This window comes from Oryctolagus cuniculus, chromosome 1, assembly GCF_964237555.1.
Source record: "Oryctolagus cuniculus chromosome 1, mOryCun1.1, whole genome shotgun sequence".
Taxonomy (NCBI): Eukaryota; Metazoa; Chordata; class Mammalia; order Lagomorpha; family Leporidae; genus Oryctolagus; species Oryctolagus cuniculus.
The window spans coordinates 201,304,068-201,332,013 of NC_091432.1; the positions used below are offsets into that span (position 1 = coordinate 201,304,068).

At 52.9% G+C, this 27,946-nt stretch overlaps 2 protein-coding genes and 1 long non-coding RNA gene across 4 annotated transcripts in view; 2 read left to right on the forward strand and 1 right to left on the reverse strand.

Moving 5' to 3' along the window:
- TDRD7 (tudor domain containing 7) overlaps positions 1–16,892 on the forward strand; it is a 71,468-nt gene extending 54,576 nt beyond the window's left edge. Inside the window, exons 13-17 of one of the 2 annotated variants that reach the window (XM_051856279.2) lie at positions 1,787–1,921; positions 4,681–4,791; positions 7,267–7,769; positions 10,003–10,163; positions 16,427–16,892. In XM_051856279.2, the coding sequence (XP_051712239.2) occupies positions 1,787–1,921; positions 4,681–4,791; positions 7,267–7,769; positions 10,003–10,163; positions 16,427–16,647 (1,131 nt within the window). In that variant the 3' untranslated portion in view covers positions 16,648–16,892. Of the gene's footprint in view, positions 1–1,786; positions 1,922–4,680; positions 4,792–7,266; positions 7,770–10,002; positions 10,164–11,376; positions 11,589–16,426 lie in introns of those variants that run through there. The other variant, XM_070054746.1, reaches the window with a different exon arrangement.
- Positions 16,893–17,714: 822 nt separating this feature from the next.
- Positions 17,715–22,847, reverse strand: LOC138844785 (uncharacterized). The gene is made up of 2 exons (XR_011381184.1): positions 22,685–22,847; positions 17,715–17,978 (listed from the first exon to the last, which is right to left on the reverse strand). It is a non-coding gene; the product is annotated as an uncharacterized lncRNA (long non-coding RNA).
- A 38-nt stretch (positions 22,848–22,885) lies between these two features.
- Positions 22,886–27,946, forward strand: part of TMOD1 (tropomodulin 1) — an 83,512-nt gene continuing 78,451 nt past the window's right edge. Inside the window, exon 1 of the mRNA XM_051856318.2 lies at positions 22,886–23,028. The gene's annotated coding sequence lies outside the window, so the exon portion shown is untranslated. The remainder of the gene's footprint in view (positions 23,029–27,946) is intronic.

Here is a 27,946-nt window from a genome sequence, read left to right on the forward strand (position 1 = left end):
TTTCCTAGGCACTTCAGCAGGAACTGGATCTGAAGTGGAGCAGCTAGGACTCGAACTGGCGCCTTATACCCACTACACCACAATGCCGGCTCCATGTGTGCTTAGATTTAAACTTCAAAAACAGGGCTTGTTGAAAAGATTATGGCATTATTTAGATCATAAAACTCTTGTTTTCCTTTAGTTCTTAGCATGTAACTGTGCAAATATTTACTTTTAAACTTTTAATTTAAAATAATTTCAGACTTTTTAAAAAGTTGCAAAAAATAGCATAAAGAGGTCCCACAATTGCCCTGTTCATAGCTTCTCCGTATGTTAATGTCTCACACAGCCATTGTGTAGTTAGCACAGCCAGGAGGCTGGCACCCCTGTCCTGCTCTGAGCTAGCCTGCAGAGCTTCCTGGCAGTTCCCAGGCTGCTCCACGGCGTCCTGTGCCCTCTGAGCTTCGCCCGACCTGGAGCTCACCTGCGCTTCCTCTGTTGCTCATGACTTTGGAAGAGCCGCAGCACTTCCTAAAGTGTCTCTCAACTTGAGTGTCTTCATGTTTAAATTCAGTTACTGTATTTTATTTTTTGGCAAAAATACCTTCTGCGTGTGCTCAAATACCCGAGAAAAGTACCTAGTATTTACGACCACCAAGTTGTATCTTGTCCCCTCTATGGTGGGCAGAAGGTGTTAGTATTCGTCCTGTCAGAAATGTGGAAAGCTGGGGAGGGAGACAGCGATGGGCAGTGACAAGCAGGCCCTCTGTCTAGGAGGCACACTTGTTCTTGACAGCTACACAAATGGTCACAAAGCTAGTTTACTACCTTGACGCAGCACACGGTTTCCCTACTTCTGAACTGTTAATTTGGACTTTTGTAAAGACCTCTCTATGACTCTGAGTTGCAGGTGGTTTTTTTTTTTTTTTCCCCAGTTAGGACAAATGATTAACATTACCAGCCTTTCTTATGAAGCTATATAATATGTTGTGATTTTTAAATATGTAATATGGGGGCCCAGCACTGTGGCGTAGCAGCTTAAACCCTCCGCCTGCGACTCCTACATCCCGGCTGCTACACTTCTGATAGAGCTCCCTGCTGATGGCCTGGGAAAGCAGCAGCAGATGACCCAAAGGACCCTCTGCACCCATGTGGGAGACCCAGACGAATCTCCTGGCACCTGGCCTCAGCCCGGCCCAGCCGTGGCTTTTGTGGCAACCTGGGGAGTGACCCAGCTCTGTGTGTCTGTTATCTCCCTCTGTCTCTCTCTGTAACTCTGATTTTCAAATAATGAATAAATCTTTTTAAAAAATAAAATATTTACTCACTACAAGTAAAATCCTGTCTCTGTAGGGTTTTATATGTGAAACCTCCTGTCTCTACAAGATTTTATAGGTCTCTGAATTATCTTTGGACTTTATTTCCTTATTAAGATAAAAGGTTCTTTTCTTACATTTTAGTCTTTTAGTAAGTAGATTGCAGCTTATAATCAGCAACATATAAATCACATCAAATAGTTTTATAGTTGTGGCCCGGAATCGAAAAAACAGAAAATGTTACTCCACTTAGGAATTTTAGATGATGATGGTGATGAGCGTCCTGATTATCCCCAATTCAGTGAATTAACACCGAGAAGTTGAAATCAACTCAACTCTAAAAGAGTATTTAGTGAATAAATACACGTTAAGGAAAACCTGTAGTCAGCCCTGATGGTGGTGTTCTTAGCATGCAGTCACATACAATGTAGCGCACAGAGAGGACCGGTCCTTTGGAAGTGCCTAAGGTCACCAGCGCCTGTCTCATTTAGATCACAAACGTGCACAGCAGCCGGGCCCTGGATGTGCAGTTCCTGGACTCCGGCACCGTGACGTCTGTAAAAGTGTCGGAACTCAGGGAAATCCCGCCTCGATTCCTGCCGGAAGTGATCGCCATACCACCGCAGGTAGGCCGTGTGCTGGAAGAGATTTGGGCGTGTTCCCAGCCGTCCCCTGGGAGTCCCTCTTGGGTTAGATCTTTTTCTCAGGTTTTGATGATCAGAGTCCTGGTTTGCAAGGAAATGCGGTTATGTCATGGTTTTCAGAAGTAACAGGTGGCCGTCTGGGACAGCGAGGCCAGTTGCACGTCCAGAGTCTTGTTCCGTGGATGTGTTCTCGAATACACTGAGTCGTTAGGTGGAGCTGTGCAGTTAGAGGTTTCAGTACAGTTAGAGGCCAGCACTGACTCCTGCATAGTTCAGGATACTCTGTGGAAGTTTTATATCCTGAGTTTGCAGTTTGATTCGGCCACCATTCTCTTTGGAAATCCACCTGTACTTAATCATTTTTATATGACTTTCCCCCTGCATTTTAGTAAAAAGATTAACATCACACTCTTTCCTTGTGTTAATAAACAACCAGATAATAAAGATTTTTGAGTTATTTTGAGTCCATTAAAATGGTGAAGAACCGCTTATGGAGCCAGCATTGTGGCATAGCAGGGTAAGCCTTTACCTGCAGTGCTGGCATCCCATGTGGGTTCTGGGTCCACTTCTGATCCAGCTGCCTGCTAATGGCCTGGGAAAGCAGCAGAAGGTAGCCCAAGTGCTTGTGCCCCTGCCATCCACGTGAGAGACCCAGATGGAGTTCCAGGCTCCTGGCTTCAGCCTGGCTCCACCTCCAGCTGTTGGATTCATTTGGGGAGTGAACAGCAGATGGAAGATTTCTGTTCCTCCTCTCTCACTCTGCCTTTCAAATAAATAAATGTTTAAAAAGAAGATTGCTTACTACCTTTAAACATTTTGTCCAGAAATCAGTACCCTTAAAAAAGAGAGAGAGACGTGTTTTCCAGAATAGCTCTTCCATCGTCAGCACTCGGTGAGTGAAGCATAGTTACCAATGATTAGCTGGCATTTAGCATCTCTCACTCCACTCACTGTTGCCTTTTCTAGCAATAGCCAGACGCTGTCTAACTGGTGTTCAAGCCTATTTTTAAAATCATGTTTACTTGTAATGTTGCTTGGCCATCATGATTGAAATTGACAGACCCTAAGTGCTGTCGCTTGCAGCTGCTTATTGGGACATCCGTGGAGGGCCAGCCTTCCCTAGAAAAGCCTGGAGAAGGGGAAGTCGGCCCTGCTCTGATCGCCTGAAAGCACACAGCAGTACCTTCTTTGTGGAAAGACACAAATAGGCACTAGCAGCGTTCTCTTAACTCGCGGAGGTTTGTTATCTGACAGATGTGCAGACTTCTGATTGTGGAAACCCTGCAGCCGCCTGTGCGAGCCTGTGGCTTATACTGTCTCCCGAAGAGGCCTAAGCCAAAGGAGCAAACCAGAGGTCTGCTGGCCAAAGCTGACCCATAAATACTGAGTTTTGGCTCTTGGCTCTCACAGTGTTTTAAACATGTAAGCTGTTTGCTAGGATTTAAAAATTAGAAAAATTTACGTTAAAATACCTAGTGCTAGTAGTTTTTAAATTTAATTTATTTATTTGAAAGGCAAAGTTACAGAGAGGCAGAGAGGTCTTCCATCCGCTGGTTCACTCCCCAAATGGCCACAATGACCGGGGGTGGGCTGATCAGGAGCCAGGAGCCAGGAGCTTTTTCCAGGTCTCCCACATGGGTACAGGGGCTCAAGCACCTGGACCATCTTCCATTGCTTTCCCAGGCCATAAGCAAAGAGCTGGATTAGAAGAGCAAGGACAGGAACCAGTGCCCATATGGGTTGCTGGTGCAACAGGCAGAGGCATAGCCTACTACACCATGCGCCAGCCCCGCTAGTATTTCTTTTGGCCAAGTGGAAAATCCAGCACCACTGAACAGTGCCTTGTGGGGCAGCACTCCCAGGGGCTTCCAGCCTTCTCTCCTCCCCAGTGCACCTGCCCCATATGCCCAGCCCGCTCCCTGCAGGGATTAGCAGGTGCTCTCTGCCTCTGAATGGCCTCCTCCCCACATTCTGCAGCCTGGAGGAAGAGGGCGGGCCAGGGGGAAGGGCCCAGGGAGGAAAGGGAATCCTGGAAGTAGGTTTCACCTCCTCTGCCAATGGCCTCCGTCCATCCCAAGGCTTCCGCAGGCTGAAGGGAGCCCCTGAGGTCAGCTTTGCTCCCCTCAGTAGCCCTTCTACAGAAGTGTAGTGGCAGGGGCCAGTGTGTGGGGCAGTGTGGCTTCCAGGTGCGCCTGGAGTTCAGCTTGTCTCGCCCTTCCCAGTCCTCCCGTCACAGCTTCAGAAGGTGAGCACAAGTGCCCGGCACCTGCAGGGGCTCAGGCAATGCTGAGTGAAGCACACAGGGCTCCAGGAACGCCTTTTGCAACAGGACTCGGCTTTCTTCGAATAACAGCTCGTTTGTCAAGTGCGGCTTAGAGGGAAGGCCTGGATGTGGAGCCCGGCCCTGTCTTTGCAGCTTTATGATCTTGCGCATGTTATTCCCTGAACCACCACGCCAGCTGCTGGATGAGGCCACACAGAAGCATCACAGGGAGAGGAGCACGGGAAGAGCCTGGCACACCCACTGGCTCGTCATAGGGTTAGGGACAGTGGGAGCCCTGTGAACAGAGCCAGGAGCACAGCAGGTGCTCAGCCCGCGGGCTGTGACGATCTCTGTCAGCCCCACTGTCGCTGTCGCATGCTGTGTCTTGTTGTGGCAGGTGTGACTTGTGGGAAAGCAGTGTTGACGTTCCTTATAATTACGTATTTTAAGTTGCTGTGTTCACTTGTGCACTTTTCAGGCCATCAAGTGCTGCTTAGCAGATATCCCACAGTCGATTGGCATGTGGACACCAGACGCCGTGCTCTGGTTGAGAGACTCTGTCTTGAATTGCTCGGACTGTAGCATTAAGGTGAGTTATCTTATTCCTGCTGGTCGGTGGGTTTCAGGAAAAGAATTGTATCTCACTGTAACCTGATGCTTTCGCATCTGACACATTGTTATATTTAAGACGTTGATTACATGTGGAGTGTAGATACTTCATGGCTTAGTTTTTCTCTTTGTTTTGTTTAAGACATTATCCTTTGTCTCCATAGAGTTACAGAGAGAGAAGGAGGAGCAGAGAGAGAGAGGGAGAGCTCTTCCATCCGCTGGTTCACTCCCCAATTGGCCGCAACGGCCAGAGCTGCACCGATCCGAAGCCAGGAGCCAGGAGTTTCTTCTAGGTCTCCTGTGAGGGTGCAGGAGCCCAAGGACTTGGGCCATCTTCTACTGCTTTCCCAGGCCATAGCAGAGAGCTGGATTGGAAGTGGAGCAGCCGGGTCTCAGTGGGATGCCGGCACTGCAGGTGGCGGCTTTACCCACTACACCACAGCACCAGCCCCTCCAGGATTATTTTTAAGCACTTTATGTTAATGTTTCTGTTATTAACAAGGTGGCATGGTGGGTCGGCTGCTCCTGCTTTGCTTCATGATAAGGAGTTGAGTCCCCACGAAGGGGCCACGTACCTCTTGATAAATGTTCCTAACGATCTTTTAAAAGTCCTTTATTTCTTTTTTTCCTCCTAACATAGAATGGGTTATAAAGAAATTATTTGTTGATAATCTTGGTTTTCGCATCTTTCCCCTGAAGCTTTTTTTACTCTGCTTTACTGATTTCACTAGCTCAGTCTTGTCTTTTATCAACTTTTGCAGCCTCCAATCAAAAACCTCGCTCATGCTTCCAAGAACAGAGACGTGGTTTTTTCTCGTTGTTTACTAACACAGGTAGTGGGATCATTTTATGTAAACATTAGCATGAAGCATCCTTGCGAAGTACCTTCATACAGAACTCCAAATCAATCCAGCTGGCATGGATTTTCCACCCCTCTCGGGTTTAGAGTGCACAGTAACACAATTATGGCCAAGTTTGTTTATTTGATTGTTACAGGGCAATGAATTTTGCTTTCCCAGGTACTCTTTCAGCATCTGAAGGCAGAGTATTGGCACAAATACTTTTTAATGATTAGCTTTTAAGATGGCACTTCTAGATCATCAATGTAGAGCCGGCAGTCGGTATCTCACTGCACTTCAAAGCGCTGTTAGGATAGATTTGTCTGACGAGGAAGCTTTTTAAGTCAGTTACTGGAGGTGAGTGCCTTGCTTGGGGCCACCTCCCCCCGCACCTGTGTTCCTGCCTTTCCTCTCCAGCCCCGTTTCATAAAAGGCAGAGAGGGCTGGAGATGTCTCATTTTTGTGATAGCCGAGATACACCAGAGGGGCCGAGAGCGGTCAGCAGCCCCAGGCCATGTCCCCAGCTGTGGTGTTCTGGCAGGAGGGGCAGAGGGAGCTGGGTGGCCGTCAGAAGGCGGTCTGGGCGAGAGGTGTGCCGCTGTAACCGCAGCCGGCTCACTGGTGCTTTCCACCCCTTTTCTGGCCAGGGCTCTCACCCACCGTGTGATTGGGCAGGCAGACGTGTGCTAGGACCACGCAAGGATCTGGGCTGGAGGTCTCGGGGGTATGGTGGGTGTCAGAGCTTTCTCCTCCCCTTCCGGGTTGAGGGGCCCCAGTCCTCTGCAGAACGCTTAGAGGACTGCCTGCTATCATGGGGATCACTTCTTGTCGGCGCTGGGTGATGTGTGCGTGAGGATCCCTCATACTATCCCTTCTGCTCTGAGTGTTGGGAAGTGTCATTAATAAGACAGATTTTAGTCACGACATATAGAATGACTTCCTTTCTCTAAGTGATGATGGCATAGGATGTTAGGAGGTTTTCTCCGAGGCTTCAGGATTGGTAGGTGTTTTGTTTCATGAGGTGGTCACTGTGCGCCAAGACTGTTCCACGTAGGAGCCCGTTTGTTGCTAAGCTGTGATGGATGATTCACCTTACCTTAAATAAAATGTGCTTTAGTGAGGTGGTTTTTTTTGTTGTTTTTTACAAAATACAATATTTTAATATTTAAGGTTAATATTATACCTGCCTTCCCGCATTAATGTGAGGGGTGGGTGTTTGGCCTAGCAGTTAGGATGCGGGTTAAGATGCCCCTGTCCTGTATCAGGTTTGCTACCTGGGTCTCACCGGATTCATCTACTGCCAGTGCAGACCCCGGGAGACAGCTGAAGGTCTGGATTTGGTTTCTGCTCCTGGCTTCAGCCCAGCCCAGTCCCAGCCGCTGTAGGCATTTGGGGTGTGAACCAGTGAACGGAAGCTCGCTCGCTCTCTCTCTCTCTCTCTCAGATAGGTAGACAAATTTTTTATTGAAGTATAGAAACTTTATTGTTTTTTGGAAACAAGATACCCATGTTATTAAAAAAGCAATATTTTTTAAAGGTGACCTCAAAAGATAAGTAGATTTTTTTAAAGGCAGTGGAACTTGAATCTCTTGAACGACTCTTTGTGTTTTGCACAGGTCACAAAAGTGGATGAAGCCAGAGGGATTGCCTATGTCTATTTATTCACCCCGAAGAACTTCCCCGACCCTCACCGCAGTATTAACCGGCAGATCACAAACGCAGACTTGTGGAAGCATCAGAAGGATGTGTTCCTGAGCGCCGTGTCCAGCACCGCCGGCGTTGCCAGCAACAGGAACAGCAGCCTGCCCACCCCGGGCAGCACCGGAGAGAGTTTCAAAAAGAGCCTTGTAGACATTATCAAGAAGTCTGTGGTAGAGTGCACCAGCCCCTTCTCGGTGGAGGAGCTGCCGCCACCCGTGCACCTGTCCAAGCCCGGGGAGCACATGGATGTGTATGTGCCCGTGGCTTGTCACCCAGGCTACTTTGTCATCCAGCCCTGGCAGGAGATTCACAAGCTGGAGGTCCTGATGGAAGAGATGATTCTGTATTACAGCGTGTCCGAGGAGCGCCACGTGGCCGTGGAGAAGGACCAAGTGTATGCCGCGAAGGTGGAAAATAAGTAGGTCGCTGGGCGAGGCGTTGCGCCCTGCTCCTGGGGAAGCGTGCGCAGTGGGGCCTGGGGACCTGCAGCTGTGCACGTGGGCGTTGTGAATCTCAGATGAGACCCGTGAACTGTGCAGTCTGTTAAGACTTAAAATGATGTCATTCATTCAGAAGTCTAGTGACCATATTCCTTTTAAAGCTTATATACCTAAATGAAGGTTTGAATGTTTTTTCCTGTTTTCAATGTTAGGAAAATATTTTTTTATTCAGAAAATGACTAGGTTTTTTTCCTTAGTTTAAAAATAAAATGTTTTTTGTAAAAGTTTTAGAAAATTGAAAGAAGCATAAAACATTAAAATCAGGGAGGCAGGAGTTTGGTCTCACCATTAAGATGATGGTTGGGACACCACTTGCATCCCATGTAAGAGTTCCTGGGTTCAACTCTACTGCTGATGCCGGTTTCCTGCTAACGTGCACCTTGGGAGGCAGCTGGTGTGGCTCAGATCCTCAAGTCCCTGCCACTCACATCGGAGACCCGGACTGAGTTCTTAGCTCCTGGGCTCGGCCTGGACCCGGACTGAGTTCTTAGCTCCTGGGCTCGGCCTGGCCCAGCCCCAGCTGTTGTGCACATTTAGGGAGTAAGCTAGTGGATGGGAGCTCTCTCTCTCTCTCTCTCTCTCTCTCTCTCTCTCTCGCCCTCGCCCTCCCTCCCTCCCTCCCTCCCTCTCCCCCTCCCTCCCTCCCCCCCTCTCGCCCTCTTGCCCTCCCTCTCCCCCTCTCGCCCTCTCGCCCTCTCGCCCTCTCGCCCTCTCACCCTCTCACCCTCTCACCCTCCTACCCTCCTTCTCCCCCTCTTGCCCTCTCTCCCTCCCTCCCTCTCCCTCTCTCTCTCTCCTTTTGTCTCTCTGCCTCTGAGAACAAAATGAGAAATTAAAATCAACCACCCAGACATAATGCTTGTTAAAAAAGTATGTGTTCTTCCAACTTTTTTAGGCATATTTGTATGTTGGTGTATTATTATATGGAACGTTGTGCCTGTCTTTCCTCCGCTAACACTGTGCTGTGGACATCTGTCTGTGTGATAGGATTTCTTTTGAATGTGGGCCTGGTGGCCCTCACATGGAGAGTTCTTGTTTACTGGTGGTTCTCTTTTTCTCTGTGGGGTTTTTCCTCCCAGATTTGTCACTGTTATAAATAATGGTGAACGTAAACGTTGGTTTGAATCCCTGGTTATTCGCTTGTGAAACTGATTCCTGCCAAGGGAGTGACTTACTGAAAGCTGACAGGATTCTTGGCAGTGCTGCCGCTGCTGCCCGCAGTCCCCGTTCTGTGGCCTCGGGCCTGCAGGAAGCCCTCCGTCTGTTCTCTGAATCTGGAGGCAGAGTCCACCTCCGTAGCTGCTTCCCTGGGGCCTGTTAGGAATAACTTCCTTCCCCTGGTGTGGAAGTACTTTCCCAGCACGTGGTGGCAGCTGTGGTCTGGGTACGAAGTCTCGGCTTTACTCACTCTGAGGATGGTGATGTGGACCCAGCGGGGAAGCGTATTCCTGTGGACCTCTTCCCGGTGCCTAGAATTCAGGCCCTGACCCGTGCTCCCGTGCCTCCCCCAACCTCCCCTGTCCTCCCCTGCCCACTCTGCTTTAGGTGGCAGGTTGGATTTTGTGTGTTTGTTGTTTTTTGTGTCTCAGTGAACTCGTAATTCAAAACTTCTTGATCTCTCCCCGACCTGCCTTCCCGGTCTGACTTTGTCTGCTACCCTCCCACATTCCACCTGCTCAGCTGTCCTGGAGTGTTTGCTGTAAGCCACCACACCCTCTCAAACCTTCTGTGCTTCCAAAGCTTTTCTTTAGCCCTCGGCGCGGCCATCCTGCCTCTCTCCTTGAAGGTACAATCCAAACCTGTACCATGTACATGCAGCTGCCCTCCATCTGCCTAGGGGGAAGGGATCCCCTGGCCTTGTCCTACTCACGCCCTGCAGCATCTGTGCCATTCTGTGTGAGGGTGGTTTGTGTGTCAGCTCCAGGAGGCCCAGAGAAGTCTCTTGAGTGAGCAGATTCTATCAAATGAGCCAGGGGCAAAGGAGGGAAGAGTTAACCTTTGGAAAAAGAAGCAGGGATTACTGCAAAAACATTGACTGTTAGGTTTTGGTGACCATCACTTGCATTCGTCTTTATTATAAAGTGCTGCTGAACCTTACAGCAGGTGTTGACTGTGTGTGTTCTCTTCCTCTTCAATCCAATGCACACCCAGGTGGCACAGGGTGCTTTTAAAAGGGATCCTGACCAACGGCCTGGTGTCCGTGTACGAGCTGGACTACGGCAAGCACGAACTAGTCAACATAAGGAAAGTGCAGCCCCTGGTGGACATGTTCCGGAAGCTGCCGTTCCAAGCCGTCACAGCTCAGCTGGCGGGTAAGTCTGTGGAGTCTGAGCTCGTGCTGCGCCTGAGCTGATGTCATGGTTTGTCCCTGACGAGGGCCGAGTCAGTGGCCTATCGAGTTTAATTGCAACAATGACACTCTAGATGTAATGAAAATAGTCTTGTACAGTCTGCTGTACCATTCTGTCCACTGCCTCTGGGTTCCCGACTCCATTCTGTCTCTGGTTTCTTGCATGACTGCATTTCTTTTTTTTTAAAGATTTATTTTTATTTTTTATTTATACTTATATTTATTTATTTGAAAGACAGAGTTACAGAGAGGTAGAGACAGAGAGAGAGAGCTCTTCCATCCGCTGGTTCACTCCCCACATGGCTGTAATGGCCGGAACTGTGCCAATCCGAAACCACGAGCCAGGAACTTCTTTCAGGTCTCCCACTTGGGTGCAGGGGCCCAAGGACCTGGGCCATCTTCTACTGCTTTCCCAGGCCATAAGCAGAGAGCTGGATGGGAAGTGGAGCAGCCAGGACTTGAACCGGTGCCCATATGAGATGCTGGCGCTTCCGGCCAAGGCTTTAACCCGCTGCTCCACAACACCTGCCCCAAGGACTGCATTTCTAAATGCTGTGATCTTAGTACAGGCACAATGTTGCATTCTGCTTGTTTTAATTTAGTATTCTTTACTTTTTTGAAAGATTTATTTATTTATTTATCTGAGAGGCAGAGTTACAAACAGAAAGAGTGAGAGGCAAAAAGAGGTCTTCCATCCGCTGGTTCACTCCCCAGGTGGCCGCAATGACCGGAGCTAGGCTGATCTAAAGCCAGGAATCAGGAGCTTCTTCTAGGTCTCCTATGAGGGTGCAGGGGCCCAAGGACTTAGGCCATCTTCTACTGCTTTCCCAGGCCACAGCAGAGAGCTGGGTCAGAAGTGTAGCAGCTGGAATGTGAACTGGCGCCCATATGGGATACTGGTGCCTTAGCGGAGGCACCTGTCATTCATTCCTCCTCCTGCTTTAACTGCATTTCCCTTAGAGATAAACCTACATAGTTGAATGCATTGCTGCTGTCATTATTTTGAACAAACTCTAATCTACCAGATCTGTTAATAAGAAAAATTAAAGTTTTTCATTTTACCTATTTGCTTATTCTCTCCTCTGATGTTCTTCCTCTCTACGTAGATCCAAGTTCTGACCTTTGTAGTTTTCCTTCTCTCTGAAGAACGTCTTGTCACGTCTCTCCCACGGCAGGTCTGCTGGCTGCTGGCGCCACGCTCCTCCCACTCTGGTTTCCTTGTCTGAGCGTCCTTGTCTCTTCTCCTTTGGAAGGGGGATTCCGGGGGGCAGAATGCAGTCGGGGAAGTTTCCGCTCTGCCTTCCCCCTCCCTGCTTGCATGCTTTCTGCAGAGCAGCTGGAGGTAATTCTTAGCTTTTTTTTTTTTTTTTAAGATTTATTTATGTATTTGAAAGGCAGAGTTACAGAGAGGCGGGGGGGGGGGGGGGTCTTCCACCTGCTGGTTCACTCCCCAATTGGCCGCAATGGCCAGAGCTGCGCCAATCTGAAGCCAGGAGCCAGGGGCTTCCTCTGGGTCTCCCATGTGAGTACAGGGGCCCAAGGACTTGGGCCATCTTCCACTGCTTTCCCAGGCCATAGCAGTGAGCTAGATCAGAAGTGGAGCAGCCAGGACTTGAACCAGTGCCCTTATGGGAGGCTGGCACTGCAGGCAGTGGATTTACCTGCTATGCCACAGCACTAGCCCCATAATTCTTATCATTACTCCTCTATGATTAGGGTGCTTTTCCTCCTCTGGCATCTTTCAGGGCGTTTCTCTACCTCTGATTTTCCAGAGTTGGGGATGATTCGCATAGGTGTATTTTGGGGGGCGTTTGTGCCCCAGTTGGTGTCGGAGCCTCCTGGCCTGTGCGTTGTGTCTGACTTCAGTCAGGGAGAATGGTCAGGCACTCCTGCTTCAGACGTTGCTGCTGTCTTCCTGTCCTTCGGATGGGCCCATTTCCAATGTCCGGTTCTGATTCTGGCGGGCTTTGTCCTCCGGCTCCCGAGTTCTGCCCGCTCCTGCTGGTGCGTGCCTCAGCCAGATCCAGCCCATCGGTGAACTCGTCAGGACAGCCGCGCTCCTGGTAATGCTGTCCTTGGTGGCTAGTATTTCTTTCTGGTTCTCTTAGAATCTCCACCTTTCTGCTTCTTGCATTCTGTCTGTGTTCCCCATGGAAGCCCTCAGCGTACTTTCGCAGTGCTCTGCAGCATTTCTGCCGTAACTGACTGACTGTGGTGCTTGTTCAGTCTCCTCAAACCATGTGTGTTTTTGGTTTGTTTTGATTTTGCTTTTCCTGCCACTTCCAGTTTTCTGTAGTTGTTAGTGATGGTGGAAGGCTGGATGTGGTGTCCTGGGTAGAAGAAACTCTGGTAAAGGGGCCTTGGGTTGCACAGGATGAGGTGTGTGTGGGCGTTGGGGTGGGGTGCAGGGGTTCTGACGTCCCACAGGAGGGTCTCAGTCCTCGGTGGGCCTGTGCCTCCTGGACCAGGAGCCTCTCCTATACTGAGGTTTTCCCCCTTAGAAAGGGAAAACTGGGGGCCGGCGCTGTGGCGTAGTGGGTTAATGCCCTGGCCTGAAGTGCCAGCATCCCATATGGCCGCCAGTTCTAGTCCCAGCTGCTCCTCTTCCAGTCTAGCTCTCTGCTGTGACCTGGGAAAGCAGTAGAAGATGGCCCAAGTCCTTGGGCCCCTGCACCCATGTGGGAGACCCAGAGGAAGCTCCTGGCTTCAGACGGGTGCAGCTTGGATCCGTGCAGCTCCAACCATTGTGGCCAATTAGGGAGTGAACCATCAGATGGAAGACTTCTCTCTCGCTCTCGCTCTCTCTCTGCCTCTCCTCTCTCTGTGTAGCTCTGACTTTCAAATAAATAAAATAAATCTTAAAAAAAAAAAAAAAGAAAGAAAGAAAGGGCAAGCTGGCTAGAAGGGAATGGAATTGGGCATTTCCCTCCACCCAGGTAGATTAATTTGTCTCTGGTAAAACTCCAGCAGGTCAGGCTCTGGTAAAATGCTTCTCCTAAGGGCAGGACTTGTTAAGAACAGAGAGCTTCAAGTACTTCAAAAATGTTCCCTTTATGTCTCCTCCTGCTGGAGGCAGCAACGGATTTTTCTTGGATATTCACTATATGAACCTGGAGGTCATGCCTGAGGCACTGAAGCTCTTAGAAGTCGGTGGTGCACGTGCATGGTGTGCGGGCTTGTGCACGTGCGCACGTGCACTGAGTGGGGGGGGGGGGTGTCTCTCCGACCTCAGACTTATCCCCATGAGCCTCTGGCAGTTCCTCAGTTACCATTTAGGTCCCTGCCCATTGATTCCATTAAATTCTTTGCTAGGAGGTTTAGGGACCGTTTCGCTAATTACAGATCAGCAAAGAGCAGCCTAGAGCAGTGAGCGTCCTGCCCGAGGTCCCACAGCCTCCAGCCCACTGCTCTGCCTCTGTCCCTTCCCCTCTACTTCCTGCTCAGAATGGAAAGTGTGATTTGAAGTCAGAAGGCCTGGGTCCTGTCACGTCACTTCTCAGCCTACCCCATAATTATTAATAAAGTGACAGGTTAATGCCCATCCTGCTTATGCCTCCAAACTAATGTGTGAGTCAGAGAGAGTAAACATGGAACCACTTGTAAATGATGCACAGCGCGGATCCCCGACACTTTCCTGACTCTTGTTTCTAGAGATAGGTTTTTTGTGTGTGGGTTTTGTTTTGTTTTGTTTTGTTTTGTTTTGTTTTGTTTTGTTTTTTTGACAGGCAGAGTGGACAGTGAGAGAGAGAGAGAGAGAAAGGTTGGTTCACCCCACAATGGCCGCTGCGGCCGGCGCACCGCGCTGATCCAAAGCCAGGAGCCAGGTGTTTCTCCTGGTCTCCCATGCAGGTGCAGGCCCAAGGACCTGGGCCATCCTCCACTGCCTTCCCGGGCCACAGCAGAGAGCTGGCCTGGAAGAGGAACAACTGGGACAGAATCCAGTGCCCCGACCGAGACTAGAACCTGGGGTGCCGGCACCGCAGGCAGAGGATTAGTCTAGTGAGCCGCGGCGCCAGCCTCTAAAGATAGTATTGATGAAGGGCCCGTTGTGTCCTCAGTTCTTTTTCTAGATGCATCTCTGCCAAGGCTTCTTTCTTTTTTTATTTTTTTTTATTTTTAAGATTTATTTACTTATTTGAGAGGTGGAGTTACAGAGAGGGAGAGACAGAAAGAGAGAGGCTTCCACCTGCTGGTTCACCCTCCAAGTGGCTGCAATGGCCAGAGCTGGGCCAGACTAAAGCCAGGAGCCAAGAGTTTCATCTGGGTCTCCCACATAGGTGCAGGGGCCCAAGCACTTGGGCCATCCTCCATTGCTTTCCCAGCTACATCAGCAGAGAGCTGGATCAGAAGTGGAGCAGCTGGGACTCGAACTGGTGCCCATAAGGGATGCCGGCTTAGCTTGCTGTGCCCCAGCACTGGTCCTGAGGCTTCTTTCTTGTACTGACTTCGTCCTATATTAAAAACCTCTCAGTAGATTGGATTACTCATTCTGAAGGAAGCCCCGCCCCTTTTTAATTAATGAAAACACATTCACTGGAACTTTCCAAGAGGTGTGTGGTGGAGAGTCCATCCTTCTTGCCCCGACACAGGCATCCACTGCAGAGGGGAGTGGTGTGGACTGACGTTTCATGGAGTCACCTGTTGCGACGTGGCCGCAGGAGCCGTCACTTGGCTACATTAGTTCACATTCAGCTGGGCCCTTTGAGCTCACCCTCTTTGATGGGGTTGGGGGAGAGTCCCAGGTGACTGAGTCAGATGCCTTTAAGATTCTCCAGGAACCTTGGGCCCACCCTCTCCACTCACAGGTGAGAGTCCTGGATGTTTGCCTCCCAGGGTTCCCGGGAAGCTGTTGCTTCAGGACCTCCAGCCTTGTCGTGGCCTTTGCGTCCACACAGCATGGCTCTCGTGCCATTCCCTGGATCCTCCAAGGGAGGGGCCACACTGTGAACCCCGCTCTTCTCTGACTGAGGACGCTCTCCAACCACCAGGACTTAAAGGTCGTCAGGACTGCTGGAGCTAAAACAAGAAATCCTGCGCAACCGAAGAAGTCGGCTCACTCTGTCTAGAAAACAAGACTTCTAAAACTTCCACACCTCATTCCCTTGGGCATTCAGTTCATAATTTGTCCAATCTAGTATATGTGGACGTAATTTATATTAGTTTAGTAGTACTTCTAAGAATTTTTTTCTTTTCTCAATTTTGTTTTAAAATCTAAGCATTTTCTAACTTGTCCCCTAAAGTCCCAAATTCATAGAAATTTAGAGATGCACAGGGCTCCAACTTCATCTGGTCCAGACAGTTTCTTTTAGAACAGATAGACTGAAGACTGAGTGTTCACCTGATTGGCCCAAGAGCCCACCCCCCGATAGGGGAGGAGCTGGGCCGAGCAGCCGAGTCCCCTGACTTCAGTCTAGTGCTTTCTCCGTGGTGGTGTGTGTGTATGATTTCTGAGCAATTACACTGTAAGTGAATCATGTGATTCTTCTTTCTTTTACTATATTTGACCCATTGGAAAAAGCTAAGTCTTTAATTAACAAAAAACCATAAATATCATGGATATTATTTTTCCTGGCTATCTCAGTGATTAATTTCTATATGCTTGACATATGGGAAATGAACAGTCATTCTGACCTCAATTTATAACAACATTCGATCTTAAATGAGCGCGTATCTGTGGGTCAAAGTTTCCAGCAGTGACTCCATTCAGAGAGAGAAACTGTATACTGGGTGGTTTTTAAGATTGCTGGGCAGGGCCAGCACTGTAGCTTAGTGGGCAAAGCTGCCACCTGCCTTGCTGGCATCCCATATGGGCACTGGTTCGAGTCCCAGCTACACCATTACTAATTCACTTCCCTGCTAATGGCTTGGGAAAAGCAGCAGAAGATGGCCCAAGTGTTTGGGCCTGTGCACCATGTTGGAGACCCAGAGGAAGCTCCTGGCTCCTGGCTTTGGCCTGGCCTAGTGCTGGCCTTCGTGGCCATCTAGGGAGTAAACCAAAGGATGGAAGATCCTTCTGTCTCTGTCTTTCCCTCTCTCTGTAACTCTTTCAAAATAAATAACCACATCTTAAAAAAAAAGATTGCTGGGCAGCTGTTGATGAGTTCAGGCAGACCTGCCCCGGGCTGCATAAGAACTCTGGGACGGGTTAAATGGCAGCCCACTGTGATGAGCCAGAGAAGGACTCCCGTGACAGCTCACTGCCTCCTCTTCTCCCTTGTCTCCCAGGAGTGAAGTGCAGCCAGTGGTCGGAGGAGGCGTCCATGGTGTTCCGGAACCACGTGGAGAAGAAGCCTCTGGTGGCCTTGGTGCAGACGGTCATCGAGCACACCCACCCTTGGGACCGGAAAGTGGTGGTCTATCTAGTAGACACCTCGCTGCCCGACACGGACATCTGGATTCATGATTTTATGTCAGAGTATCTGGTAGAGCTTTCAAAAATTAATTAATCACTGCTTCTGAGACCTTGACAACTAATTCAGGTTTTTTAGCAATAACAAAATGTAGTAGCTTTTAAAAAAATCATATTTCTGCTACATGGCTCTGACTGCTTGCTGTGGGGGATTGAAAGAATATGCATATGCTTGTTTGATGGAAGATATTTAACAAGTTTTGTTTAACAGAGTTGGCTTTTCAAAGAAAATTGCACTTGAATTATTACTATAATACTAGAATAAAAATGTTTATCAGTATAGAGCCTGCCTCCGTTGTAATTTCTAGGCTCCGTGGTCAGGAGACGAGTTTCCTTTCTCACTGAGGTTGTGTGCCCTGCAGTGCTGGGTCAGCCGCCAGCGCCACAGCTGCACTGTCCCCTGAGGTGAACCCCTCACTGCCAATTCCTAGTGACTTCTCGCTGCCCAGAGAGACCAGCCCTGAGGCTCAAGCCTTCCACAGTCCCCTTCCCAGCCTCGTGGCCACCTCCCCCTGCTCTAGCCACACTGCCCCTTATTGCTGGACCCCTACTTGTCCATCCAGGGCTGCTGGCATTGTAACGCAAGACTTGCTCTCCCTCCAAGCCTGGCTTATGCATCCCCTCGGCCTGCAGCTCCTTCTCCTCTCCCCGTTTTTGCCAGTCAGTGTCCGCCTGACTCCCGGGCTGCCTCCATTCTGCTCCTTTATAGGATGTAACTGGCACACCAGTCACCCGGCTGGACCATGAGCCTCTCAAGAGAGGGCTGGGTCTTGGCCAGCTCTTCATGGGGGTGGGACAGGAGGACCCTGGTGCATGTTTGAGGGCTGGTTCTAGTGGGTGGCGAGGTGAGCCTTGATTGGTAGAGGCTGACACTCCCAGCGTTCTGGATTTCCAGCGGGCACGTGACCCCACTGTGCAGCTGGGGAGAGAAGTGAGACAGACTGCAGCAAACCCCCGTCTGTGGCAGCCGGGACCGGCGCAGTGTCCGCCTGTGTGCTTGCCAGTTGGCGGGCAGATGGACTGGCAGACCGGCAGGCCGGAAGCTTTAGATGAGGGGGGGAGGTGGGGCCTCAGAGTGGAGCCCAGGGAATTAAGCAAAGATACTGAAGATTTGTGGAAGTTTTTAGTCATCGTGCTTAGACCCGATAGCTTAGGTGTGGAAGCTGGGGAAGAGTGAAGCCTTTCTGAAGGCTCCCTGAGGCTGCGGCGATGAGCCTTCTCCACCTGGCAGCTTTGAAGTTTGATTTTGAGGGTCCGGCGTCGTGGTGCAGCAGGTTAAGCCACCTGTTGGAGTGCCGGCAGCCCACGTCTGAGCGCCGGTTCGAGTCCTAGCTGCTCTGCTTCGCATCCGGCTTCCTGCTAGTGACCCTGAGGAGACAGCAGAAGATGGCCCATGTCCATGGGCTCCTGCCACCCACGTGTGACATCCAAACAGAGTTCCAGGCTCCTGGCATCAGCCCGGACCACTGCTAGCTGTCATGTTCATTTGCAGAATGAACAAGTACATGGAAGATCTCTCTCGGTCTCTCTGTCTCTGTCTCTCTCTCTCTCTCTCTCTCTCTCTCTCCCCCGCCCCCGTGTCTCCTTATTGCTCTGCCTTACAAATATATAAATCTTTTTTTAATCTTCTATGTAATGTAAGCCAATTAGACAGCGTGTGATGAGATCATAAACTACTGGTAGGAAATATAGAGAGGACTTCAGGGGCTGGAGATAAAAAATATTCAAATCATTCATTTTTTGGAAAATCTAGGAAAAACAACAGAAAAGGATAACGATCTGTTTTTCATTTTAAGCATGTTGACATTAGCTCTCCAGCTTTTTAAAGTTTATATTTACCACTAAATTGCTTCAAAAAGCAGGAATACTTACATCGGTGAGCAATCACTTAGGGTGCAATAAAAATAGCAAGGCCCGTGCAAGTTTAAGTGAAAGGAGTGTGGACGTTTTTACAGTGCCTTTTCCTGCATGCACACACAAAAACCAAAAATCCTCAAATCGTCTTACTAAGGAAAAAGTGGTTTCCATTTCACTGACTTCATCCTCGTAAAGCGATTGTGTTTCTTGATGTAACTGCAGAACTGATGTTGGGACAGCGTGACAAACAAATGACACGCACCTCCACCTCACAGCGTCTTTGAAACTCAATCCCTGGGGACTGAAAGGCTAAGGTGGGAAGAAACTCTAGGAGAATGCCTTCGTAACCCAGATTAGAGCAAGTTCTTAGCGGGACATACAAAGTGCTAGCCCTATGTGTTAAAGCCTGCGTACCTGTTCATCAAAAAGATGTTATCAAGCAGGTGACGAGCAGGAAGGCCATCTGGCCCAGCAGTTAAGTTGCTGCTTGGGATCCTGCAGCCCGTGTCAGGGTGCCCAGGTGCTCACCTGCTGCTCCGTTGCCCATGTGGCTTCCTGCTAGTGACTGGGCCCCTGCCACCCATGTGGGAGACCTGGCTGGAGTTCTTGGTTCCTGGCTTCAGCATGGCCCAGCCCTGGCTGTTGCAGACATTTGGGGAGTGAACCAGAGGATGCAAGATCTCTGTCTCTCTACCTTTCAACTAAAAATGAAATAAATAAAGATGTTTAATAAACGTGAAAAGGCAAAGCAGAAAATGAAAGAATATAATTGAGGAATATATCAGGATACCAGAGAGTTTGTGGGAAAATCAAAATGCTAAGCTTATTTTGGTGCAAACATCTTGAAATCCACGCATTTGGAGGGAGGGAGGGAGGGAGGGAGGGAAGGAGGAAGAGAACCCCGAGACTCCCGTAACCAAGACTATGCAGAAAACAAATGGGCAGTGCATGTGAAGTGTCACTTCAACAAAGCACTCCAACGGCTCAGGAGCCTTGAGAAGGTGCTCGCCGCCTTAGGACATGGGACAGCAAGTGCTGAGGTAGTGCACCGTGCCAGAATGGCTGAGCGGCCAGTGGCGGAGGTGGAAGCTGCCATGTGAAAGGCACAGTGACTCTTTTTTTTTTTTTTTTTTGACAGGCAGAGTGGACAGAGAGAAAGGTCTTCCTTTACCGTTGGTTCACCCTCCAATGGCCACTGCGGCCAGTGCACTGCACTGATCTGAAGCCAGGAGCCAGGTGCTTCTCCTGGTCTCCCATGGGGTGCAGGGCCCAAGCACTTGGGCCATCCTCCACTGCCTTCCCGGGCCACAGCAGAGAGCTGGCCTGGAAGAGGAGCAACCGGGACAGAATCCGGCGCCCTGACTAGGACTAGAACCTGGGGTGCAGGCACCGCAGGCGGAGGATTAGCCTAGTGAGCCGCGGTGCCAGCCTGCACAGTGACTTTTTATTTATTTATTTATTTTTTGACAGGCAGAGTGGATAGTGAGACAGAGAGAAAGGTCTTCCTTTGCCATTGGTTCACCCTCCAATGGCCGCCGCGGCTGGCGCACTGCGGCCAGCGCACCACGCTGATCCGATGGCAGGAACCAGGTACTTATCCTGGTCTCCCATGGGGTGCAGGGCCCAAGCACTTGGGCCATCCTCCACTGCACTCCCGGGCCACAGCAGAGAGCTGGCCTGAAAGAGGGGCAACCGGGACAGAATCCGGCGCCCCGACCGGGACTAGAACCTGGTGTGCTGGCGCCGCAAGGTGGAGGATTAGCCTAGTGAGCCGCGGTGCCAGCCTGCACAATGACTCTCAATCAGAGTGGGGCGCTGCCTCTCCCAGCGCACAGGTCAGGCACAGCCCGCAAGCCAGCTCTGGCAGCCACAGTGCGTGCACGCAGAACCTGAGCCTACCGGGGAAGCAAGTTTACGGCGGCACAGACAATGGTCACTGAAGCCTGCAGACAGTTCAGTGTCCTTTACCAGTAAAGTAGGTTATTGTTTCAGAGTTGTATTTATGTATTCGAAAGGCAGAGAGTAACAGAGAGAGAAAGGGTGGGGGAGACAGAGAGAGATCTTCCATCCATTGGTTCACTCCCCAGATGGCTGTGACGGTCGTAGCCAGGAGCTCCCACGTGGTGGCAGAGTCCCAAGCATTTGGGCCCTCCTCTGCTGCTTTCCCAGGCCATTAGCAGGGAGCCGGGTTGGGAGCGGAGCCAGCAGGGACTCCCACTGGTGCTCTGATGTGAGCATTGCAGGCAGCAGGTTAACCTGCGGCACCACAGTGCCAGCAGCAGACTTTTTTTTTTTAACTGTAATATATTCACACGATGGAAAACTCCAAAGCAAAGAGAGAGACCAGCTACAGCTGCGTAAAACACCACGGCTTAATCCCACAACACAGGGTGGAGCAAATATGCTCCAGGAAGAAGAAAGCATGGGTAGAGGGTAGCTTAAGGGTCAAGAAAGTGGTGCTGTTTGAGAAGGGGCTGAGACCCCGGGGCCAGGCTGGCTTCTGGCCATCGGCACTGCCTCCAGACGGAGTGCTGGCAGCACAGGTGTGCACGCTTTGAAGAGTCACGAAGCTGCATGTTTAAGCTGTGTGCACGCTTTTGAATGCATTAAAATCACATGTGATGATTAAATCATCACCGTACTTTTAAATGGGTGGCGCAGACGACTTGAAGAGAGCATTGTCTGGGCCGGCGCTGTAGCATAGCGGGTAAGCCACCAGCATCCCATATGGGTGCCAGTTTGAGTCCCAGCTGCTCCACTTCTGATCCAGCTCTCTGCTATGGCCTGGGAAAGCAGTAGAAGGTGACCCAAGCATGGAGACTGCACCAGCATGGGAGACCCGGAAGAAGCTCCTGACTCCTGGCTTCGGATCGGCGCAGCTCCAGCTGTTGCGGCCATCTGGGGAGTGAACCAGCGGATGGAAGACCTCTCTCTCTCTCTGCCTCTCCTTTGCTCTGTGTAATTCTGACTTTCAAGTAAATAAATATTTTTTTTTTGACAGGCAGAGTGGACAGTGAGAGAGAGAGACAGAGAGAAAGGTCTTCCTTTTGCCGTTGGTTCACCCTCCAATGGTCGCCGCGGCCGGTGCGCTGCGGCCGGCGCACCGCGCTGATCCGATGGCAGGAGCCAGGAGCCAGGTGCTTTTCCTGGTCTCCCATGGGGTGCAGGGCCCAAGCACCTGGGCCATCCTCCACTGCACTCCCGGGCCACAGCAGAGAGCTGGCCTGGAAGAGGGGCAACCGGGACAGAATCCGGCGCCCCAACCGGGACTAGAACCCGGTGTGCCGGCGCCGCTAGGCGGAGGATTAGCCTAGTGAGCCACGGCGCCGGCTAATAAATAAATATTTTTTAAAAGAGAGAGAGCATTGTCTTACAGCCTGACTTACAAGAATCCACTTCTGGGGCCCACCACTGTGACATAGTAGGCTAAGCCTCCACCTGCAGTGCTGGCATCCCATATGGGTGCCAGTTCGTGTCCCAGCTGCCCCACTTCCGATCCAGCTCTCTCTGATGGCCTGGGAAAGCAGTAGAAGATGGCCCAAGTCCTTGGGCCCCTGCACCCATGTGGGAGACCTGGGAGAAGCTCCTTGCTTCAGATTGGTGCAGCTTCAGCCATTGTGGCCATTTGGGAAGTGAACCAGCAGATGGAAGACCTCTCTCTGTCTCTTCCTTTCTCTGTCTGTAACTCTGCCTCTCAAATAAATAAAATCTAAGAAAAAAAATACATTTCCACGAAAAAAAAAACAAGACTTTAAAAAAAACTTTATCATTAGCAATCTATATACCAGGATTAAAGAGCTGATTTAATTAGGACACAGCTCAGCCCAAACCTCCCCCTAATAATCCAAAATAAGGTGTTTCCCGGCACTCATACGCATTCCAGCATAGGAGCGGTTTGGTCCAGGAGAGCAATTGAAGTCTGGTTGGGTTTAAGTGGTTTGTTCTGGAGAACACAGCAGCCCTTCAAGAACAGGTGTGGTTACTCCAGCTCTTGGAGGTGTTCCCTGGTCAGTACCGTAGGGGTCGCAAGCATTAGACCCCATGTTCCCCGGACGGCGCTGTCGGCCCTTCCCGGCTGGGCCCTGCGAGCGGGAGCCAGCCCGGCTTCCACCAGCGAAGGCGAGGGCGCGGCCGCCACTCGCCGGCTCTGCTTCTACACTCGCCAGGATTCTGAAGGCGTGAAACGCGAGACCCCTCAGCGACGAAACCGTGCCCACCTGTCCCCTAGATAGCTCCGCTGACGCTGGAATTCTTCCTGGTTCAAGTGGGGAAACTGAGGCCCAGACCGGGCGCGATCCGCGCTCACTTGGCCGCGGAGCAGGGGCCACTCCCAGGTCTGGGGCTGTGCGCGGCGACCGGCGCCCCCAAGCCGGACGGGAAGGAGGGAGGGAGGGCGGGCGGGCGGGGCGGGGCGCGGTGACAGCGCCGAGCGGGGCCCGCCCCGGCTCCCACCCCCGGAGCCCGCAGCGCCCGCCCAACGCGGCCGCCAGGGAGCTCGTCCGGCCCCGCGCTGCGCTCGCCTCACCGTCGTCCGCGCCCGCACCGGCTCCGCCGCGCCCCGGTAAGACCCCAACCCTACACGGGGTCCCCCTCGCGCTCGCGGGGTTCCCTGCGCCCGCGCCGGGCCTCAGCCATATCTGGGCAAAATATTCAGCTGTCGCCGCCGCCGCCAAGAGGGACTGAGCGCGGCTCCCTCTATAAATAGCTGCCGCCTCGGGTTGCCTCCGGGGCTAGGGAGCCCGGGTCTCGGGGGTCCGGAGCCCGGCGTTCGGGACCCCGGCGCTGCAGTCCCCGCCACCCCGCGTGCCGGCCCTGGCCAGGGCGTCTTGCCTCTGGACGTCTGCGCCGTGGCTGCTGGGGCGAAGAGGTCCCGCGGGCTCTGGGAGAGAGCACCGGGGTCCCCGCTGACCCCAGCGCCCTCCGTGGAGCTCTGCGCTCTGCTGGGCGCAGGTGGCGCCCGGGCGCGCACGGGGCGCGGCCTCTCGGCTGCCGGCGGAGAATCCGGAGTGGGAGGGGGCGTCCGTGCTCGCGTGGACGTGGAGCCGGGGTTCGCGCGGCACCGGGACAGAAAAAGTTTCCCAAAGTGCGGCGATGGCGAGGTTTTCAAGAACGGCGGTTGGGGCGGTGCGCGGCAGGGGGAGCGGGAAAGAGGACCCTCCGGCTGTCACCGACTCGCGGCTCGACCTTGGCAAGCCGCCTCTTTTCTCTGGCCCGGGGTCCCCCGTTTGTCGGAGCAGGGAACCGGGGCGGTGATAGCGGGGAAGCGCGCTCTCGACTGCCCGCGCCCCCGCCACCTGTTCGCCGGCTCCCGGCCCGGGGACGCCGGAGCCCAGCCGCGCGCATCGGGAGCGGTCGCGGAAATCCGCCCCCCCCCCCCCATTCAATAGTGTCTCCGGCGCCCAGTGGGACCCTTGGAGTAGCCTGGGCCGCGCACACCCAGGAAGCGCACCCCTTGGGTGCTTAGGGTCACCGCGGCTGGTAGCCATCACAGCCTTGGCCAAGCAGCATATGGCCATATGGTGACCCGGGGAGGCTACTGGTGCTGGTCCAGCCGCCCCTGGCCTGTTTCCTCACCAGTGTGGGCCCCTGGTCCTGGCCACCCGGCCACCATGGCAGACCCTGGCCTCTGCAGCGGGCCCTTGGTGGAGACTGGGAGATGAGCAGGCCCAGGCTCTTGCTGTGTGAATCGCACAACCAGACCCTGGGTCGCTGCGGGATCGCCCGGAGGTGACAGCCATTTCAGTCTGGGTCCAGGGAGGCAGCCCCCTGCTCAAGGTCACAGGGGGCAACGGGGGTGCAGCCTCCAGGAACCTGTCCCTGCTCTTCCATGGCAGTACCCCACCAGCGCCCCCTCTTCTGGGCCCCTGGACTGCCCCGGGGCTCAGACTACAGTGCCCTTATCCTGAAGCTTCCCTTGCCTCTGTCCTTGTCCTGCTGCATGGTTTCTCTACGGCTGGCTGGAAGCCTCCCAGATGAGAGCGAGAAGGAGCCACAGTGCGGCCAGGGAAAGCAGGCGCACGGCGGCTTTGGGGCTTGTCTGCAGGGAGCGGGTCTCACAGACAGCCCTTGGCCCTGGAGCCACTCACAGCCTGAGAGGGAAGCCAGTGTCCTCTAAAAATAGCCTCGCCCCACCTTATCAGGGCTTCACACCTTCTCCCCGGAGCAACAGAAAGTAGAAGCGGGTCCTGCCAGCCCTGCGCAGAGACTGCTAGACACAGGTGCCGCTCAGAGTGGGGGACCCGGGGTCCAGAGGGAGCCCGGTCTCCCTGGGAAGATGTCCCGACCTGAAGAGAAGGCCAGGGAGGGGTGGGAGAAGGGGGCTTCCCTGGGGCGAAGGTGGCGGGGAGGGGGAGAGGGGAAGCTACCAGTTGCTGTACAGACACGGGTGTGGGGTGAGGGCTGGGAAAGGCCAGCGGAAGTGGCCAGGCTCTCGGGGGACTCTGGCCAGGACCCTGCAGAGGGTACAAACCTGAGATCCGCCAGGGACCCAGCCTGCCAGTCTGAGCCTTGGTTTCTTTCTCCAACCAACGGGGACATCAAGTACCCATTGCCTAGGGGCTGCTGGGAGCTCATCGAAAGGGTGCAAGGGAGGCTCTGAGGCCAGAGCCTGGTACCCTGGGATGTTACTAGTGCTAACGAGGGGCAGAAGTAGGAGACGGTGGGAGCGCAAGTGGAGACAGAGCTTGCAAGTCTTTCTCAAAGCTCAGATGAGAAAGGAGGGAGCTGGGGACTGGCACAGAAGTGAGGCAGGTGCTTCTGGGCCGATAAGAGAGTTAAAGGAGAGGCTGCAGGGTGTGCCCATGGCCAGGACTGCAGCCTGCTTTCCTGGCCACTGAGGGCCGCAGGCTGTGCAGGGTGCCTCCAGGGGGAACGGTGCAGAGGGTGGTGGCAAAATACTGCAGAGCCTGGCTCAGGCCCGCATCCCCCGGCTCACTTGGGGTCTGCGCAGGAGGGTCGCGCCGGGCCAGGAAGGGTGACTTGAGCCTGCGTGCAGGCCCTGACACCTTGGCCTTGCTTGCTCTGAAGTGACGTCATCGATAGATGACTCCGGCTGAGCCCAGTGCTAGTGGCCTTTTCCAGCCAGTGTTTTGATTTTTCAGTCCTGCTAATGGACCCGCCTCGTTGCCAGCCTTTCTGAAGAAGCCAGCTCACTTTCCACTTAAAGCCAGAGCCCCCAAACAGATCAATTATTTGGCTGCTAGGAGCCATTATCCGTTGAAAGCCACAGGCTCATTGCTGTGGAAAAACATGAATCAGAGAGCAGGGCTCTGGGGTCCTTGCCTCTCTCTTGTTCTGCTGCGTAAATTCTCCTGTTGGTTAATCGCAATAGAACCTGACTCTCTGTGCTTTTAATGATAATAAGGAATGAGCTCATTGGAGTCAACCCAGGACACGTTCTGGAAGGTTCCGGAAGGTTCTGGGAAATTTTCTTGGTGTCAGGAGGAGGCACTAAGTCTGTGACTGACCTGAAAAACTTAACAGAACTCAAGCATTTATTTTGCTTCTCCTGCTCGTCCATCCTTTTGTTTTCCTCTCAGAGAAAAACAAATGTGCGCCTGCAGAGGAAAGAGGGAGGGAGCAGACGAGGGGAGACAGCGCCCCCTGGGCCCCTGTCTCTCCTCAGAGTCCCCAGCTCCAGCCCCCACTCTCTGGGGCTCCCAGGGTGGTGGCCCCAGCGCCATCCCTGGAGACGAGTCTGGTGGCCGCTGAGGCACGGTCCCTGCTGCCTGCTCCCGTGCTCAGAGGGAGCAGCAAAGCCCAGAGGCCTCCTGGCCCCTCGTGGCCTTGTCCCTTCTGCCCCTGCCTAAGTGTTGGTGTCCTCTTTCTACCCACACCCTGTCGCAGTGACTCCTGGGGTCCAGCCAGGTGTGGCGCTGCCTGCTGCCTGCTGGGCAAAGACACTAGGACGTCGCCAAGGCAGACTCAGGCTCATTTGTCACCCAGCCCTCCTCCCCTGCCCCCAGCCTTGTCACCCTCAGGAGGGGGACATCACCTACCCAGGCAGCGAGCCCCAGGCCTCCCTCCTCTTCGCTGCCGCACTCCTGGGGTCCCAGAGCCCTGCCAGTGCCAGCTTCCTTAGTATCTCCTACATCCATTTCTGTCCCCATTGCTCCCCTTGGGGGCTTTGCCGTCTCTCCTCATCAGCGTGAGAGCCTCTTCAAGGTCATTTGCGTCTCAGTGTCTCTCCTTGCATGCCGCCATTAAAAAGTCTTCAAGAAGCTGCCACTCCTTCAGGGACTCCCGCTTCCCACTGGGCAGGGACAGTTTCCTTGGCATCTAAGACCGGATCCCAGACTCTGTCTCCCAAAGCACCTGCAGCCCTCCTCCCAATCCCCCATCCTTCTGGCCATGGTGCGCTCGGGCCACCCGGCCTTGGCCCTGTTGTTCCTTCTGCCTGGAATGCCGTTCCTCTGCTCTTCTCAGCCTGGAGAACTCGTCATCTTCCTCCAGAGCAGAGCGCTCGGCTGCCCCACCTGCCCCACCTGCCCCACCTGCCCCACCTGCCCCACCTGCCCCACAGCCCCCTGCACGGACTTCAGAGTGGACGTGATTCTGAATGGAGCCGTCTGTGGACGTTTCTTCACCTCGGGCCAGACGGAGAGCTCCTTGAGGACAGGGTTCCCAGCGTGTTCATTTCTGCTTCTCCAGCTGCCTGGTCCATAACAAAATGCAAGCGCAGTGGGCATTAGTGATGGAATGAATGAATGAATGAATGAGGAAATGAAAGTTGTGTGATGACCACAACAGTCGTGCACCACCAACCAGCATTCACACGCATTGCCCAGTCTCGCCAGACCGGAGGCTTCCCGAGGGCAGGGCCCACACCTGCTCCCCACCCCCGCACCCCCCAGTGAGGGAGGCCCCGCAGGTGCTCATAGCTCTTCCCGCAGCGGGACCCCGAGCCCCAGCAGGCATTGTGTCCCGCCGTCCATCTGAGATGTGCATTCCAGCCAACAGCACTGCTCTCCCGGCTGCTAAGGGCCTAGATCAGTGCTTCTCTAACCTTGGCGAGCATTTGAGTCGCTTGAATTTTTTTTTTTTTTAAATGCAGATTCTGGTCCAGCAGGTATGGGATAGGGCTCGAGGTTCTGAATGTTTAAGGAGCTCCTTGTTTCCAACAAGCTCCTTAGAGAACGAGCCTGAGGGTCCCTAAGAAGCTCTCTAAACACAGAGTCTGGTGTGGATCCCACATCCGCCAAGTGCCGCCCCGGGCGCAGCCAGGTGAGGGCGCCTCTCCCAGGGTCCCCCGGCCTCTGCAGGTGAATGCGCTGGCGTCAGCACATGAATTGCTGGCTTGTGAGCACCGTCCGCGAGCGCACGGTGCACACCTGGCCAGTGCTGGGGAGGGAACCTGAGACTCTGAGATAGCAAAGTTGCCCTGGAGCGTGCGAATGGAAGGCGAGGGAGAGGGAGATGTGGAGATGGGCTTCCTCCTTGCAGGCTCAGGAAGGTGTAAAAATTTAGGCAGATGCAGCATT